Source organism: Pteronotus mesoamericanus, unplaced genomic scaffold (genome assembly GCF_021234165.1).
Source record: "Pteronotus mesoamericanus isolate MK-2021 breed Mesoamerican mustached bat unplaced genomic scaffold, CSHL_Meso_final scaffold_651, whole genome shotgun sequence".
Lineage (NCBI taxonomy): Eukaryota > Metazoa > Chordata > Mammalia > Chiroptera > Mormoopidae > Pteronotus > Pteronotus mesoamericanus.
This window is the reverse complement of record NW_026555325.1, coordinates 46,717,621-46,732,411: the sequence shown is the minus strand read 5'-3', so window position 1 is coordinate 46,732,411 and position 14,791 is coordinate 46,717,621. Positions and strand designations below refer to the sequence as shown.

Genomic DNA, 14,791 nt, shown 5'->3' with positions numbered 1-14,791 from the left:
GGTTGTGTATAAATGTCTCCCAATCAAGTACTAACCAGTCCAGGTCCCGCTTAGCTTTTAAGATCAGACGATATCATCCGAGATCAGACAGTACCAGGAGTGATGAGGGTGGTCTGGCCAGAGACTAGGAAGTATATAATTGTTAAAATAGATATTACCTCTTGAAAGGGAGAGAAGTGAACAGGATGGGAGAGGGCTAACAGGTCTGTCCAGGAAAAGACACCCCATTGTTAATATAACAAGAACAGTTTGTGTGACATCAATGTAACCTGGCAGCTAAGAAGAATGGACTGTAATGTGCACACTTAAACAATGACATCTTCACTGAACTAGTCAATGGGGGCAGTTAGACGCTGTTGAGTGAGCAGGACTGGCAGAAAATAGACTAGAAGTCTTTCAGAATGGTCGAAGCCAGAAGTGATAAAAGTTCGAACTAGGGCAGTGGCCCTGGATATTAATAAAAAGTGACTCAAGAGGTTTTAGGAAGTAGAACTGACAAGATAATCAGGGAGATGCTAAAATGGCTTCCATATTCCTGACTTGGGAGATTGGGTGGACTGTGTAATAATGATTGTATGTATACTGATACATATGTACTAAAATTGCATATAGAGACTGAAAAGAAGATTTGAGTAGAAAAGCACATGGGCACACAGGAAAGATGAAAAAGACAACATATAAAATGAAGTATACATAATTGTGCATATGACAGAAAGGGTGGAAGTAGATGGGAAAATATGTTTGTGGAGTTGTGTTTTTTTCTTTTCAAGCAAAAGTTTATTTAGAAAGTTACAGAAGTAGAAGGAGTGATGCATCGAAGAAGGGAGCCAGCTGAGCTGGGTGGGCTCAGGGGACAAGTCACAAAGGCAAAAGAAGGGGTACTTGAAGCTTAGGAGAGAGAGGCAAGGAAAATGTGCCATGGGGACGGGGGTGGGGAAAAGCATGGGAGTGCTGCACAGAGAGAGCCACCGGGGCAGATTTTTTTAAAGCAGTCCTCCTTTTCATTTCAAGTCACCTATATGCTGTATTTACAATTTAGACAATACCATATGCACAGGGTCCAGCACGAATAACAACCCTTTTATTATAAAATCTTAAGCATGTAATTCTGTAACATAGCAATATCACACTCAAGCACACCATATGACATTTTAGGTGAAATGTTCAAATTAAAGCTATAAATGATTACACCCATATTATTACTCTACCAACCACACTCAAGCAGGCGTTACTTCTGCTGGACCCTGTATCTATCTGCAGGGTGGGGCAAAAGTAGGTTTACAGTTGTTTGTATGGAAAATAATATAATAATTAACAAATAATACCAGAATAAATTGTTGCATACACTAACAACTGTAAACCTACTTTTGTTTTTTAATCCCTATCTGAGGATATATTTACTGATTTTAGAGAGAGAAGAAACAAAGCAGACAGAAAGGGGGAGAGAGGGAGAGAATGAAAGAAAGAGAAAGATAGAGAGGGGGAGTGGTGGAGGGAGGAAGGGAGGGAAGGAGGAGGCAAGAGAGAAAGAGAGAAATATCAATCGGTTGCATTCTGTATGTGTCCCGACCAGAGATCGAACCTGCAGCCTAGATTATGTGCCCTGACAAGGGTTCAAAACCAAATCTATTGGTGTATGGATGACACTCCAACCAACTGAGCCACCTGGCCAGGGCTGTAAACCTACTTTTGCCCAACCATATATATATACCATATAATATAATATTATTATAATATAACTTACTTTTGTAAACCTACTTTTACAAAACAATGACATATTCACTGTCATTGTTTACTTTTGTAAACCTACTTTTGCCCAACCATGTAATATATATATTATATATAATAAATATATATTACCTCCATATATATTATATATTTATATATTTATTTATATATATTCCATATATTTTTCATATATTTATATATTTTTCATATATTTATTATATGTTATATATTTCTATACTTATATATAAAGGGCTTAGAATAAAATCTAATAAAAAGTGAGTTTTGAATGAATGTTAGTTATTATATTACCATCCTGAAGCATCGAAGAGCTTTAGTGTCACTCTTACTGTTTTATTTCATTCAATTCTGAGTTCTAAAGAGGATATGGTAAAATCCCTGGAGTACATATAACTTGTCAATTCTCCTACACGTAAAGCATTTTGTTGACAGAGATGTAATCTATTTATTCAAAACAAAGAGAAGCTGGAATACGAGCTCTCATTAACTGCATATTTGCTGCAGGAAATATATAAAACTTACCCACCCCAAGGAGGTATTACAGTGACAGCAGTTTCAGATCTGCTTTAGAAAGATACCTTGCCACGGAGAGTTGATGTAATCTGTTTCTAAAATGGAGTTGTAAGAGAAAAATTTGAGAATTAAAAAAAATTCAATAAATTTTCAGCTGCTCAAGATGGACTTTCAAAAATATTCTTATTATTTTCTTTGAAGAATAATCACATCAAGGATATCTATATTCTAAAGCAAACTTCAAATAAAATATAAATTATTTTTAACTGCACAGGGGCTCTCTTTCATTAGTATAATAGAAAGTTAACTGTAAATTTATGGTACCAAATTATTATCAGTACTTAATCATTAAGATGGTATCTGACTCTAAGGTACTGTCATAATGAGTATTTACCAAAAATGTTATACAGTACATTTGTTATACTTAGGTGCATACACAAACTAAGCATTTTTAAAATGCTTTGTTTTTTAACCATAAAATTCCCTTAATAGGTGAAAAGAGATAAAAGATATGAACTCGTATTTGTTACATATCACTATGTCCTAGGCATTATACTAGTTGCTTTACATTTTCTCTCAATGAGTCTGTCCAAATCTGGCAAAGTAAACAGTATTCACTCACAACATAGAGGAAGTACATGAAATTTAAGTAGTCTATGCTAACAGCTAGTAATGGATAGAGCTGGAATTCAATACTGAAGCTGTCTAACTCTAGGGTCCACAATCTTACATTATTATTGATTCTTTTTTAAAAATTTATTTATTTATTTATTATTAGAGAGAGGGAAAGGAAGGGAAGGGAAAAGAGAGGAAGAGAACCCCTGATGTGAGAAAGATTGATGCGTTGCCTCTTGCATGTGCCCCAGTGAGGGACCAAACCCACAACCCAGGCATGTGCCCTGACCTGGGACCTAACCAGCGATCTGCCACTTGGTGGGGTGATGCCCAACTCACTGAGCCACACCTATCAGGCAAATGTACATTTTGATTCTTAAATCTAGACCATATACACCTTATATTTGAATAAAGGTTGTAAATTTAAAAGACATTTATATAGTTTTTTGATATATCCTGTGTTTCTTTTAAACTACCATCTTCACTTACACTTTGTTTCTTCTTCCTTTGAGGAAAAGAAAGATGTAATGTAAGAATCAGTCTTAACATGTGTATGAGTATGAATTTCTTCCTAAAATATATATCCCTAAATTGTCAGAAATTCAATCAATTATAGATTAAGTCAATGCAAACTGATTTCTTAAATCCCTTAAAATATAAACATCCCAGACATTGACATGATAGTTTTCCCCCTTTTATGATAGACTCTTTATATCATTCACATTGATATAAATCCCTTTCAATCTGATTCCTTTTGCTTTAATATTTAGCCAAGATTAATTAAATTAAGGAAAAAGGAGGTATAATTGGGAGCTGGGCAAGAGAAAATAAAGAAGAAATTATCTGGATATATTTAGGCCCATATGGAATGTAGGGGAAGGTGTAGGGACAGCAATAAGTACAAGGACCCTACAAAGTCTACATTCAGTGCAGCTGAGCTAGTATGGCTGAATAACTGGGAACCAACGAGTCAAGCATCTCTTTCTCCACATGGCCTGTTCACCTAGCTATTTTGTACTTTCCTATGAAGGGGCAGACTCTGGGTAGATTGATTCTTATGAGGTAGCTGACTTACCCAGAGAAACTGTTTCAAGATAGAAAAGCTGCAAAGCTTTTATGACTTTGCCTTGGAAGGCATGTAGAATCCCCTCTGTTATAATCTAATAGTCAAAGTAATCATAAACCAGCCCAGATTCAAGAGAGAGAAGGAATAGACTCCACTTCTTAATGAAGAAATGTGTGCATAAGAAAGTAACAACTGATGGTGGCCATTTTGAAGCCAGCTCTCAATAACATTTCTGAGATGAAATAAAACAAATTTCTTAACAACAACAAAATGATCCCATAAGAAAACCTAAATCTCACTTCCCAAAGGAAATGGAGAACCATTATCAGGCTAATATTCAGATTATTTAATTTTTAGAATGTTTGGGTTAAAAATATATCTGTATTCTATTTTGAGAACCTAGCATTTACCCAAACTATTATGTGCACTCTTGTTAACCTAAGTGTTCTTCCTAAACTAGTAGCATAAGTATCACCTGAGAACTTGTTAGAAATGCAAATATTGGACCCGATCTCAGACCTATTGAATTAGATACATATTTTTACAAGATGCCCAGGAGATTCATATGCACTTAAAAGTTTGAGAAGTGCTGACTTAGGCCGTACCCATATACTAGTATACACAGAATATCCTCAAAGTTGTCACCCAAAGAAATCTAGAAAACATGAAGTACTCTTCTTCCAACTTTGGGAGAAGAATTGCACATTTTATTTTGGTTTTAAGTGGGAAAATAGCTAAAACTTGATTGCTCCTATAAAGTCTTTGACAAGTTGGGAACAGCATGTGTGCAGGAGAAATCTTGTTTTTATCTGCAACATTGAGGGTCATCATTATGTATGTGGGAAAATGTTTGCTCTGCAATAGATTTTTATAAGGAAGAAGACCAAAAACACTGCAAACTTACAAACAGATAATAAGTACCTTATATTACATTTAGCTATTTACATGTAAAGACACATGGAATTTGGTTTTTTGCTGTTATTATTAGTGAGTTTACAATATAACACACATGTTCCTCAATTTACAATGGGGTTACATTCTGATAAACTCATCGTAAGTTGAAAATAGTATTCCTAAGTTGAAAATGCACTTAATATCCTAAACTACTGAATATCACAGCTTAATCTTTTCTACCTTAAATGGGCTCAGAGCACATTTTCCAAAACATGGTGGCAACACAGTACACTGTATTGGTTGTTTACCCTCATGATCTGGTGCCTGAGTGGGAGCTGTGGCTCGCTGCTGCTGCCCAACATCATGAGAGAGTATCATACAGCATATCACATATTACTAGCTCAGGAAAAGATCAATATTCAAAATTTGGAAGTACAGTTTCTACTGATTTTGTATTACTTTTGCACCATCGTAAAGTGGAAAAAACGTTGGGGACCTCCTGTATTTTTGGGCAGAATAGTATCACTGTCTTGCAAGTTAATTTGCTGTAATTCATCAATGGTCTTTGGATAAGATGAAAAAAAATGTTTAAATAAAAATGTCTTTTAAAATAAAATAAGTTAACTTTAGAAAACATACCATTTTATTCCAAAAATATGTTCAATTCATTCATAATTTCTTGCCTGTTTCTTGTCATTCGTATCTATAATCTAAATTATAGAACATAATTAAAATGCCTATGAGAAAGTTCTTAAAAATCAAATAAGTTCAACATTGAAGATAATCAGAAGTCTTTCAATCATTAGTTTGTCTTGTTAAGCATACGAACGTAAGTGCTACCTAGAAAACTCTATTTGAATATGTGAGTCCTTTATAAATAAATATACAGGGTCTGGCACAAATAATGCCCCTTTTTATTACAAAATCATAAACATATAATTCTGTAACATAACAGTATCACACTAAACACACCATTGCATTTTAGGCAAAATGTTCAAATTAAAATTATAAATTATTACACCCATATTATTACCCTACCAGGCACACTCAAGCAGGCGTTACTTCTGCCGGACCTTGTATTTCATTTAAGAAACAATTAGGAACTTCAGGTTGGTTTCCAAAAGGCCTCAAATACAAGTCTAGATTAAAATTTAAATGCCAGATTTAATAATCTTTTAAAAAGATATTAGTTTCTCTAGTCTGTAAGGAACTTGGGACTGGCTCAAATCATACTGACTTAGTACAGAAAGGAAAGGCAAATGACCTTCTATTCTAGTAATCCATTATCACCATGAATTAGCAAAATGGGGAGAGGCATTAGTTCCACTTTAATTCTACAATGGCATCATCCCAGAGACTGGGAAGTGAAAACTGCTGCAAAGCTATGAGGGCCTTGATGTCAGATATACTTTCTCTGTTACCACAGAGCCTTTCTGTTTGGATCACTCATATTTTCTGAATTCTCAAGTAGCCTACCCACTTGACTAAAAAGTATTCTGTACTCTGTTGTGTCCCTTCCTGCTTAGAAGTTTAATGATTTCCACATTCCTTAGGAGAAAATTTCCCGAATCCTTAAGAGGTTTTTGAGAGCCTTTATGGTCAAGGTACTGCATATCATTCTAATCCAATCTTCATTTACTCAAGATCTAGTCATGTAATAATAGAATTACTTGTGCTCATCAATGCACTGGCACATGCTGTTCCCTTTACCTGTAAGACTCTTCTTTTTTCTTCTGGTTTCTTCCCTAGGTTTCTCCAAGGTGGGAGTGGGTACCCACAGTATATACCACATATCCACATACTACTTATGTTACACTGCAAGTCTCTCTCCTCTAGAGGACAAGAAATGTCTTCTCTCTATATTGTGTTCAGCACTAAGTGTGACATTCAATACATGTCTTTGAATAAACAAAGGAATGAGTATACCTGTACAACTAACCTGGAGATGGGTGCAGTCTGTTATAGTGATTTCAAGTTCAATTTGAGTAAGGTAGAAGAAATCTACCTTTTCCTTGATTCATTTAAAAGATCTTATGGAAAAAGTGGGCTAGTCAGAAGCATTTAAATATGGTCAATAGTAATGTAGTGGTAATTAACAAAGAGGTTATTTCATTACTGCTAATAAATATTCAAGACAAAATAGGAAGAAACAAAATTACAGAATGTTAGAAAAGATTGTGTACTTGAGGGTCAAATTCAACATTTCAGAGATGAAGAAATAAATGTCTAGAAGCACAGTGAGGGTGATGGCTTCTAAGTTTTAGTTTGTTTTTTGTTTACTGAGATATCATATTTAAGTAGTAAGAAAAAATATGGGATAAAAGAATTGGACTTGAGATTGTCAGGGAAACTTCGACATACAATAGGACACTGGGACAGGATTTAAAAAACTAAAGGGATCTTCACATTAATTTGTAGTGGTTTAAGGAGGAATAAAAAGTGTGATAAAAATAGGTAAGCAGAGAAAGCAACCTCAAGGCAGCAGTGTTAAGAGGCCAATTGTGTGTTGCTAGTATAACAATGGTTTTGAAGATGAAAAATTTCAAGTTTAGGTTAGATCAACCCAAAGATCTAGAAAAAGGTAACAGACTGATTACTCATGCTTATAAAGGGAAGTAGTGCACAATCTCAACATTTTTAAATTTGGCTTTGCAGGGACATTTTATTTTTCTTTCAGTGTTTACATTATTTTTTAGTTTATGGTAATATAAAAATTTAAAGTGGAACTAGTAGAGTACTGATCAGCTGTGGCGACTTAGCTGTGGGGGAATTATTTAATAATTCTGGGTTCTGCTTTCTTGTCTGTAAAATGGTTGGATTCGGTCATCTCAGATTCTCTTCAGCAACTATGAATCTATGAACACTGGTTTGTCTGACTCAATCTAGAATGGTCCGATTCCAAGAACAAGTCTAGTTCATTTAAGTAATACAATTACTGGAGTTTTAATTTGTTTGGCAAATTTAGGTGCCAAATAAATAGGGCATACTCGTATTTGTAGGTAAGAAATGTAGGCTGTGGTGGGATAGATTGCAATTCCTGCAATTTCAGCCACAAAATCTGGATAAAATCACAGACTCAATTAGCCAATAAAAACCACAAAAACCTGTCCATCTGAATTCGGGCCTAACATTTTTCAGTGTGTTCAGTATCTAAAACATCACAGGCATTGTTGAGCTATACATGGGTACTCTCAATACAAAAGGTCCAGGGCAAAAGGGGCCTACAGGCCTCACTTCTTCATGGTTTGGCATCAACCCTGTCCTATAGAGCCTGGACTACGATCCCAAGTCCCCTTGGTCTTAAGAGCACTTTGGTATATTCACACAGTAAGTCTTCCCTCTCCCTGGCGAAGCCCCAACCTAATGAGGAAAATGGGCAATTGGGATGAAGATACCTTCCTCCTCTCTATCTTCCTGCCTCACCTTTAATTCCCAGAGCTGGCTCTCCAAGCCTATAGCGGCTATTACCTCCACCCTGGGACCCAGGGCTTCATACACACTTCTGCCCACTCTGTCCATTTTGTCTTGCAATGCAGGGGATACTGCAAGGGATTGCGGGAGATTGGGCCAGGAGGGTGGCTCAAGGGGGTGGGGCTTCGGCCAACACGCCTTGGGAAGGAAGCAGGGTGTCATCTGAATCGGCCCTGACCCCGCCCTTCTCTGCTACCCCCAGACTCGTTAGAAAAAAACATTGCAGTCCAGACTTGATCTAGTATTCCTAAGTGGCATCAGGGAGTGTTTTATACTTATTTTTCCAAAAATACTTAGGTTGACCCTAATGACTCTTTAGGGCCTACACTTCATTGGAGGAAGCATAAAGGTAAAGAACGTGAGTTCTGGAATGTCTCAATAGTACCTACAATCCTGTTGTGAAGATCAAATGAGATCACACAAGGTTAAGTGCACAGTATATCCAGCAAATAGACTGTAAACACCTGCTGTCATTACTGCTAACTTGATTTGGCAGAATCCAGAACCGGAAAGAAAAAGGGACAAAAGTTTATTCATCTAAGAGATCATTTTAGGACCTCTTAAACAGCATCAGCTGGAGAATGACTCCAAAATTTCACTTAGAGCTGGTACAAATGTATGATGCAAATTTTGTCATCCTCTACATCTCTGTGAGCTTCTTTCCTCAGTTTGCCCAGTGAATTAAAAAAAGGACTCCCAGAAAGGTCTGAGAAGGGCCCCCAATTTTTAAAGGGGTTGGTGAGGAAGAAATAGTACTTAGGTTATGGAAAAAAATTACAATGTTCATAGGAGAAAGGCCTGACTACAGATAATACTTCCAGGTAACGCAGTTTGCACCTCTTATAACGGTCTTAAGAATTAAAAATTCTCCTTGAGAAATATGGGAGGTGGTGTGTGGACACTGTATTTAGTATATTTTACATTCTACAACAAATACATTCACTGAAATCATGTTTCAATTTTTTTGTACTTGATGTACTGTGGGACCTGGTTTCTCAAAGGACACATGATGAATAATCTTAATCTAAATTTTCTGTTAAATATGTAGATCTTCCCTAGCTCTCTGATAAATTTTAACCCCAAAGTCCAGTGATTTCCATGTAAGAGACAGCAACTTCTAAACTGTTACCTCCCAAATAGAGGTAAATGGTAGAATTCTCAGTTATGTTCTTTTTTCTTCCTCTTCGTTTTCTTAATGTCTCCCACTTCCTGTCTCACCATGCTACTTTGAACAAGGATTGGCAACTCCTATGTGTCAGCTGAGTCTGTATTATTTCTACCTGCACAAGACTGACCCAGTGTATTAGTCAGCTCAGACTGCCATAAAAAATCCTACAGTAGTGCTTAAACCACAGATATTTTTCTGAATTGTAGAGGCTAAAAGTCCAAGATCAAGGTTGGCTTCTGAAGGCCATTTTCTCTCCATATCCTCGCATGGGGCAAGGAGAGAAAAGGAAAGCTAGCAAACTCTCTGGTGGCTTTTCCTATAAGGACGTTCATGTCACCATTATAGCCCCGCCCTATGACTTCATCTAAACCTAATTATCTCCAAAGACTCCATCATCAAAGACCATCACATTGGGGGTTAGGGCTTCACCATGAATTTTGGGGACACAATTTAGTCCACAGCACCTAGTATATCAACCACCCAAGAATACTAGGTATTTTACATTTTGGTGTTTACAACCAATTATAATAAAGGCTGGTTCTTCAAAATAAAATGAGCAGTCTATTAGTTTATTTCAGTTAAAAATTTTTTTTCAATATATATACAAGCCAGTATATCCTCACTTATAGAATAACCACTTAACACAGTACAGACATGGTTTAAAAACTGATTCGTATTTATGATAAATCAATTTCAACAGTAACTAATTTTCTTAAACATGTTTAATCATGTAGCTTCTGGAAGACGAGTTAAATGATGAAAAAATGGGCGACCATGAACACACCCTTTAATTTCATTTCCAAATTGGTGCTTCATTCTGCAGATGATGTCTTGGATGTCCTCCTTTGATAAGTACATGGGTAACTGTCTAGAGAGGCGCACTGCTTCTCCCTGGGAAGAGAAAGCCATACATTTTACTGTGACATACCCTGAAATATGTTATTCCTGTCAAGAATGAAGACATAAAATTGATTAAATTCTTTTTATTATTCATTCACTCAATAAATATTTATTAAGCACCAATTACATGAGTTACTGTTGTAGATTCTAGAAATACAGTGGAGAACGAGACAAGATCTTGCTCTGGTGAAATTCATATTTTAGTTCAAAGAAACAGAAGACATAAAAAGACAAAGAAAATTTCAGTGAGTAATATGCATAAAATTAAACTGAGCAACATGATAGAAAGTAACTGACTGGTTAGGAAAAGCTTCCTTGAAGTGATATTTAAGCTTTAATTTAAACAAAGAACCAGGATGCAAAGGTCATGGGTAAGGAAGAGCATTTAGGCAAAGAGAACAGAAAGAATCAAGTAATCAGTGTAAGTGCAGCATAATTACTAAAGGGAAGAAAGGGACGAAAAAGGCAGTGAGTCAGGAAGCAGATCACCCTTTGAGGCAGGGGCACATCACCCTTTAAGAAGGGGTAAGAGATTTGGATTTTAATCTGAATGTACAGGGTAGTAACAGGGTGTCTTTAAGCAAGAGCCTGACTTTGTTTTTACAATTCACATTTGGCTGCTGTACTATGGTTTAAGGCAATCACTGTAGTCCTAGTGAATGTTTCTGACTTGTGTGATAATAGTGGGAATGGAGGGAGGTGTAAAGACTCCTGATGTGAACTGGAGGTAGTCAAGACTTGCTGATAAACTGGTTATGAGAGATGCAGAATCATGGATCATGTCCACATTTTTGGTATGGTAGCACTATTTTCTGAGGTATGGCTAAGAGTTTGGGGATAAAATAGTATTAGAGAGCTGGCTTCTTTTAAAATTTTTTTTAAAAAAAATTGTTGTACTTCAAAGATCTTGAATCCTAACATTCTCTCTAACCACACACCCTCTCCTGTTATATTCCCAACCATCCTATTCTTTTATTCCAGCTAACCTCTCCTTTTTCTTCAATTTGACATTTAATCTCCACAGTCCCTCCTTATTCTCCTGGCCCACAAATACCCTTCTGTTACCTTTCCCTACTTAAGGTATGAATAATGAGTGAGAAGTAAAGGATAATATCTTTAGCTTCCTGCATTCCTTTTAGACTCCTACTAAAACCTTTATATCCCTCTCATAACTGAAATAGTTTCTAGTATATATAATGTGTTCAAATTTCTTCACATACCCTTTGTTCTTTCACCAGTCATGTTGCCATGCTCAGCCTTTGGGTAAATTCTACCACACACTGTTGGAGAATGACAAAACTCCTGGCTGGATACAAACCAATGTTAGCCCTTATGAGCCCTTGATGGCATCTGAAAATCTTACTCTTCTCTAATCAACCTTCTCTTAAGAGTGCCGACAGCTCTTATTTTCAAATCTTTTCTACTATACACAAATCCCCAATGTCTCTCCAGCTCCTTCACTCTCAGGAGATAACTCTCCTAGCCCTTTAGCACATGAATCACACATGACTTCTGTCAAGTTTACCTCAAAATATTTTTACATTCACTTTCCTTTGCCTCTTCGGCTTTTGTATCAAAGAACAATTTCTTCTTTCTAAAGCTTATGTTATATCTTGCCTTCCTTCCTGCCTGTTTTGGAACACCTGCTCTCCAATCTTTCATAGTCAATTTTTTCTACCAAATTCAATAAACACACGCTAATCTCCTTTCTTCCTTTCACCATCACATGACCTGCTGCCTACACTTTTTCACTACTACACTACTCCTGACCATTGGCAGATAAATGTCTTTCATCCCTACTATTTTTCCATCATGGGTGTCTTCACGGTTATTACTGCTATTTAGCAGTCACACCTATGGTCTTCTACCCTATGAAGCAACTACTACCCTATGAAGAATGTGATAGATACTACCAACTTATATTTAAGTTTCTTTCCTCCCTTGACTTTTTGTATCCACCCCTCTCTTGGTTCCTTTTATTTAGTCTTTGATCTTTGTTTCATCTAATTCAACTTGCCCTTAAATGAAGCATTCCTGTGGATGCGGTTCTGATAGTTCTCATTTTTCCTAGACTATCCTCCTTAAGAATTACATCCACTATTACCTCAATGCAATGAGCGGTATAATATTAGCAAAAATATTTATATCTAATCTCAACACCTTTCCTCTGTTATTTCTGAAAACTTACTTCTTCCCAAATGGTTCTTAAGTGCATAAACCACTACCTACAACTCTTTCAACTTTTATTTAATATTAATTCTTTCATGAAACAAGAGTTTCATTTTCCATCTCTAGAAACTAGCTACGTTGAATTGCCTACAACAAGCTGGGAAGTTCCACAAGACAAAGCTCTTGAAGGACTCACAGATTGCTATTGAATAAAATCTTCAGAAATGGTAAAAAGTGGATTTCCCTGTTGAGGAAATCTGACCCTCAGAATGCAAAAGGCAGACTATGATTATAGTCTAAAATGAAAACAGCTCATTTTATAAAAGGGAGAAAATAAATTTTATTAAAGATCAGGTTTATTTTAGAAATAATACCTTGAGGGATAAAACCTTGAATATGGAGACAATTACTGTTGTTTTCCCACCACTATCTTATATTTGGACATTTAAAAGTTTACAATCTTCCTCCATCCTCTTTTACCTTTCAATTTATTTTTTTTAAATGACTGCTACATTTCTCATTTGTGGTAGACACTTCTAGAAAACTAAAATTTCCATTTATTTAATAATCTACATCTTTTCACTTTCCCTCTCCTCTTTTGCTCTTAAAAAGATCATGGCTTAAGATCATATTACAGTTCTTTTTAAACAAGTATTTCGTATAAAGGTGGAGCAATTTTTAATCCTTTCTAAAAATCAAAAACTAGACAGCAAAAAGAACTTCATTACAAAATGTCTCATGCATAAAAGACTTCTCCTCAATATGTACTCAAGGACTAAGGCTACGCTAAGGATCCACGATAGATTTTACCACAGTCAGTATTAAAGGAGTTTTCTTTGTTTAATAGTATTTCCTTCTTGTAAACAACAATAAACTTTATAGGAATTTTACTATTTTGAAACCACTTATTTTATTAAGGAACAGTTAAGTACCTTAAATCCTAAGCCAACCTACATAATGGAATAATGCATACCTCTAAATAACTTATTACTTTGCGAGGTCTACATTCAAAAACTTGTTTCGCATTTTTGCTGAATATAGCATTAAGAATTTCTTTTAAATCCATCACTCCGTAGAATGGAAGACAATTAGCCATTCCTTCTATTTCCAAGTAGTTTTCAGCAATAGAAACTCCTAAAATTTAAAAAACAAAAAAAAATATATATATTGTTAGTTTAGTTGTGTTTAATTTACACTCCAGAAAATGTCTATTACAAACAAAACCATGGTTTAAGTATTTAGTGAATTAGAATGTAAGATAGGACAAAGTTTAGTTTCTTTTTTGGAGGACAAATAATCATTTCCCATAGGATTTCATATTCACATTAAGTCATAAGTGCTCACAGATTCCACAATATCACTGAATCTCAGTGATTGCTGTTCTGTTTCCTACATTTGTTTAGAAGGCTTCCTTCTTTGGAGAGAAATAGAGTCCCATGATATTTATTAAAATAAAACTGCCCTAAGTATTTTAACAACTGCTGCTGTTCAAGTTCTATCCTACTGGTTTAACATCTAAATTAAAGACATGGATTACTTTAACTTACAAATTATTATTAAAATACTCATATAGTAACTTTTTTCTAGCTTTATTGAGATATACCTGATATAACATTTTAAGTTTAAGATGCACAAAGTGTCGTTTGATAAACATATATTATAAAATGATTACCACTATAGTAATTTATTAATACATTAGTAATTTGAGGAAATGAAATGCTAATGTTTATTAAAAATATTTTATTAGGACAGTGTTTAAAACTGACATTTTATCGATTATTTAACCTACTCTAAATAAGTTAATGATTAAAATAAAACTAAAAACTAGCTATGATTGAATATATAATCAGGTAAAGTATTTATAACAGCACACGTTTCAAAATATCAAGTTGGGTATTGGAATGCATGAAAATAGCGAAGACTTGTTTTCTTTGGCTATATATATGTAACAGTGTTCTTAATATTGAAGTCTATCCAATGTTACCCAGAAGTGAAGAAAATGAGATAGTCCAACACTGGAAAGTGGTATAAGCTGTAGCTATAAATGGATGGATAAAAAAAAAAAAAAAAAAGGGAGTGATGTAGCTTGAAGAGCTTCAGATCCTGGTATGTCAATGATTCTATCCCTAATCTATTCTCAGTTATAGACTTGTTTCTTGGTATGATGGCAGATGTACTAGTAGTACACTAAACAGAGCATGCATGCTAATATTCTTCCCAAGATGCAATTGGAGACTAGTATAAGAAGA

The 14,791-nt window shown here is 35.3% G+C and overlaps 1 protein-coding gene across 2 annotated transcripts in view; it reads right to left on the bottom strand.

Annotated features, from left to right (window-relative positions):
• Positions 1-10,021: 10,021 nt before the first annotated feature.
• PMS1 (PMS1 homolog 1, mismatch repair system component) overlaps positions 10,022-14,791 on the bottom strand; it is a 65,839-nt gene continuing 61,069 nt past the window's right edge. Inside the window, exons 12-13 of one of the 2 annotated variants that reach the window (XM_054562565.1) lie at positions 13,516-13,676; positions 10,022-10,364 (exon numbers count right to left, since the gene is read on the bottom strand). In XM_054562565.1, coding sequence (XP_054418540.1) covers positions 10,200-10,364; positions 13,516-13,676 — 326 coding nt within the window. In that variant the 3' untranslated portion in view covers positions 10,022-10,199. The remainder of the gene's footprint in view (positions 10,365-13,515; positions 13,677-14,791) is intronic. The other variant, XM_054562567.1, reaches the window with a different exon arrangement.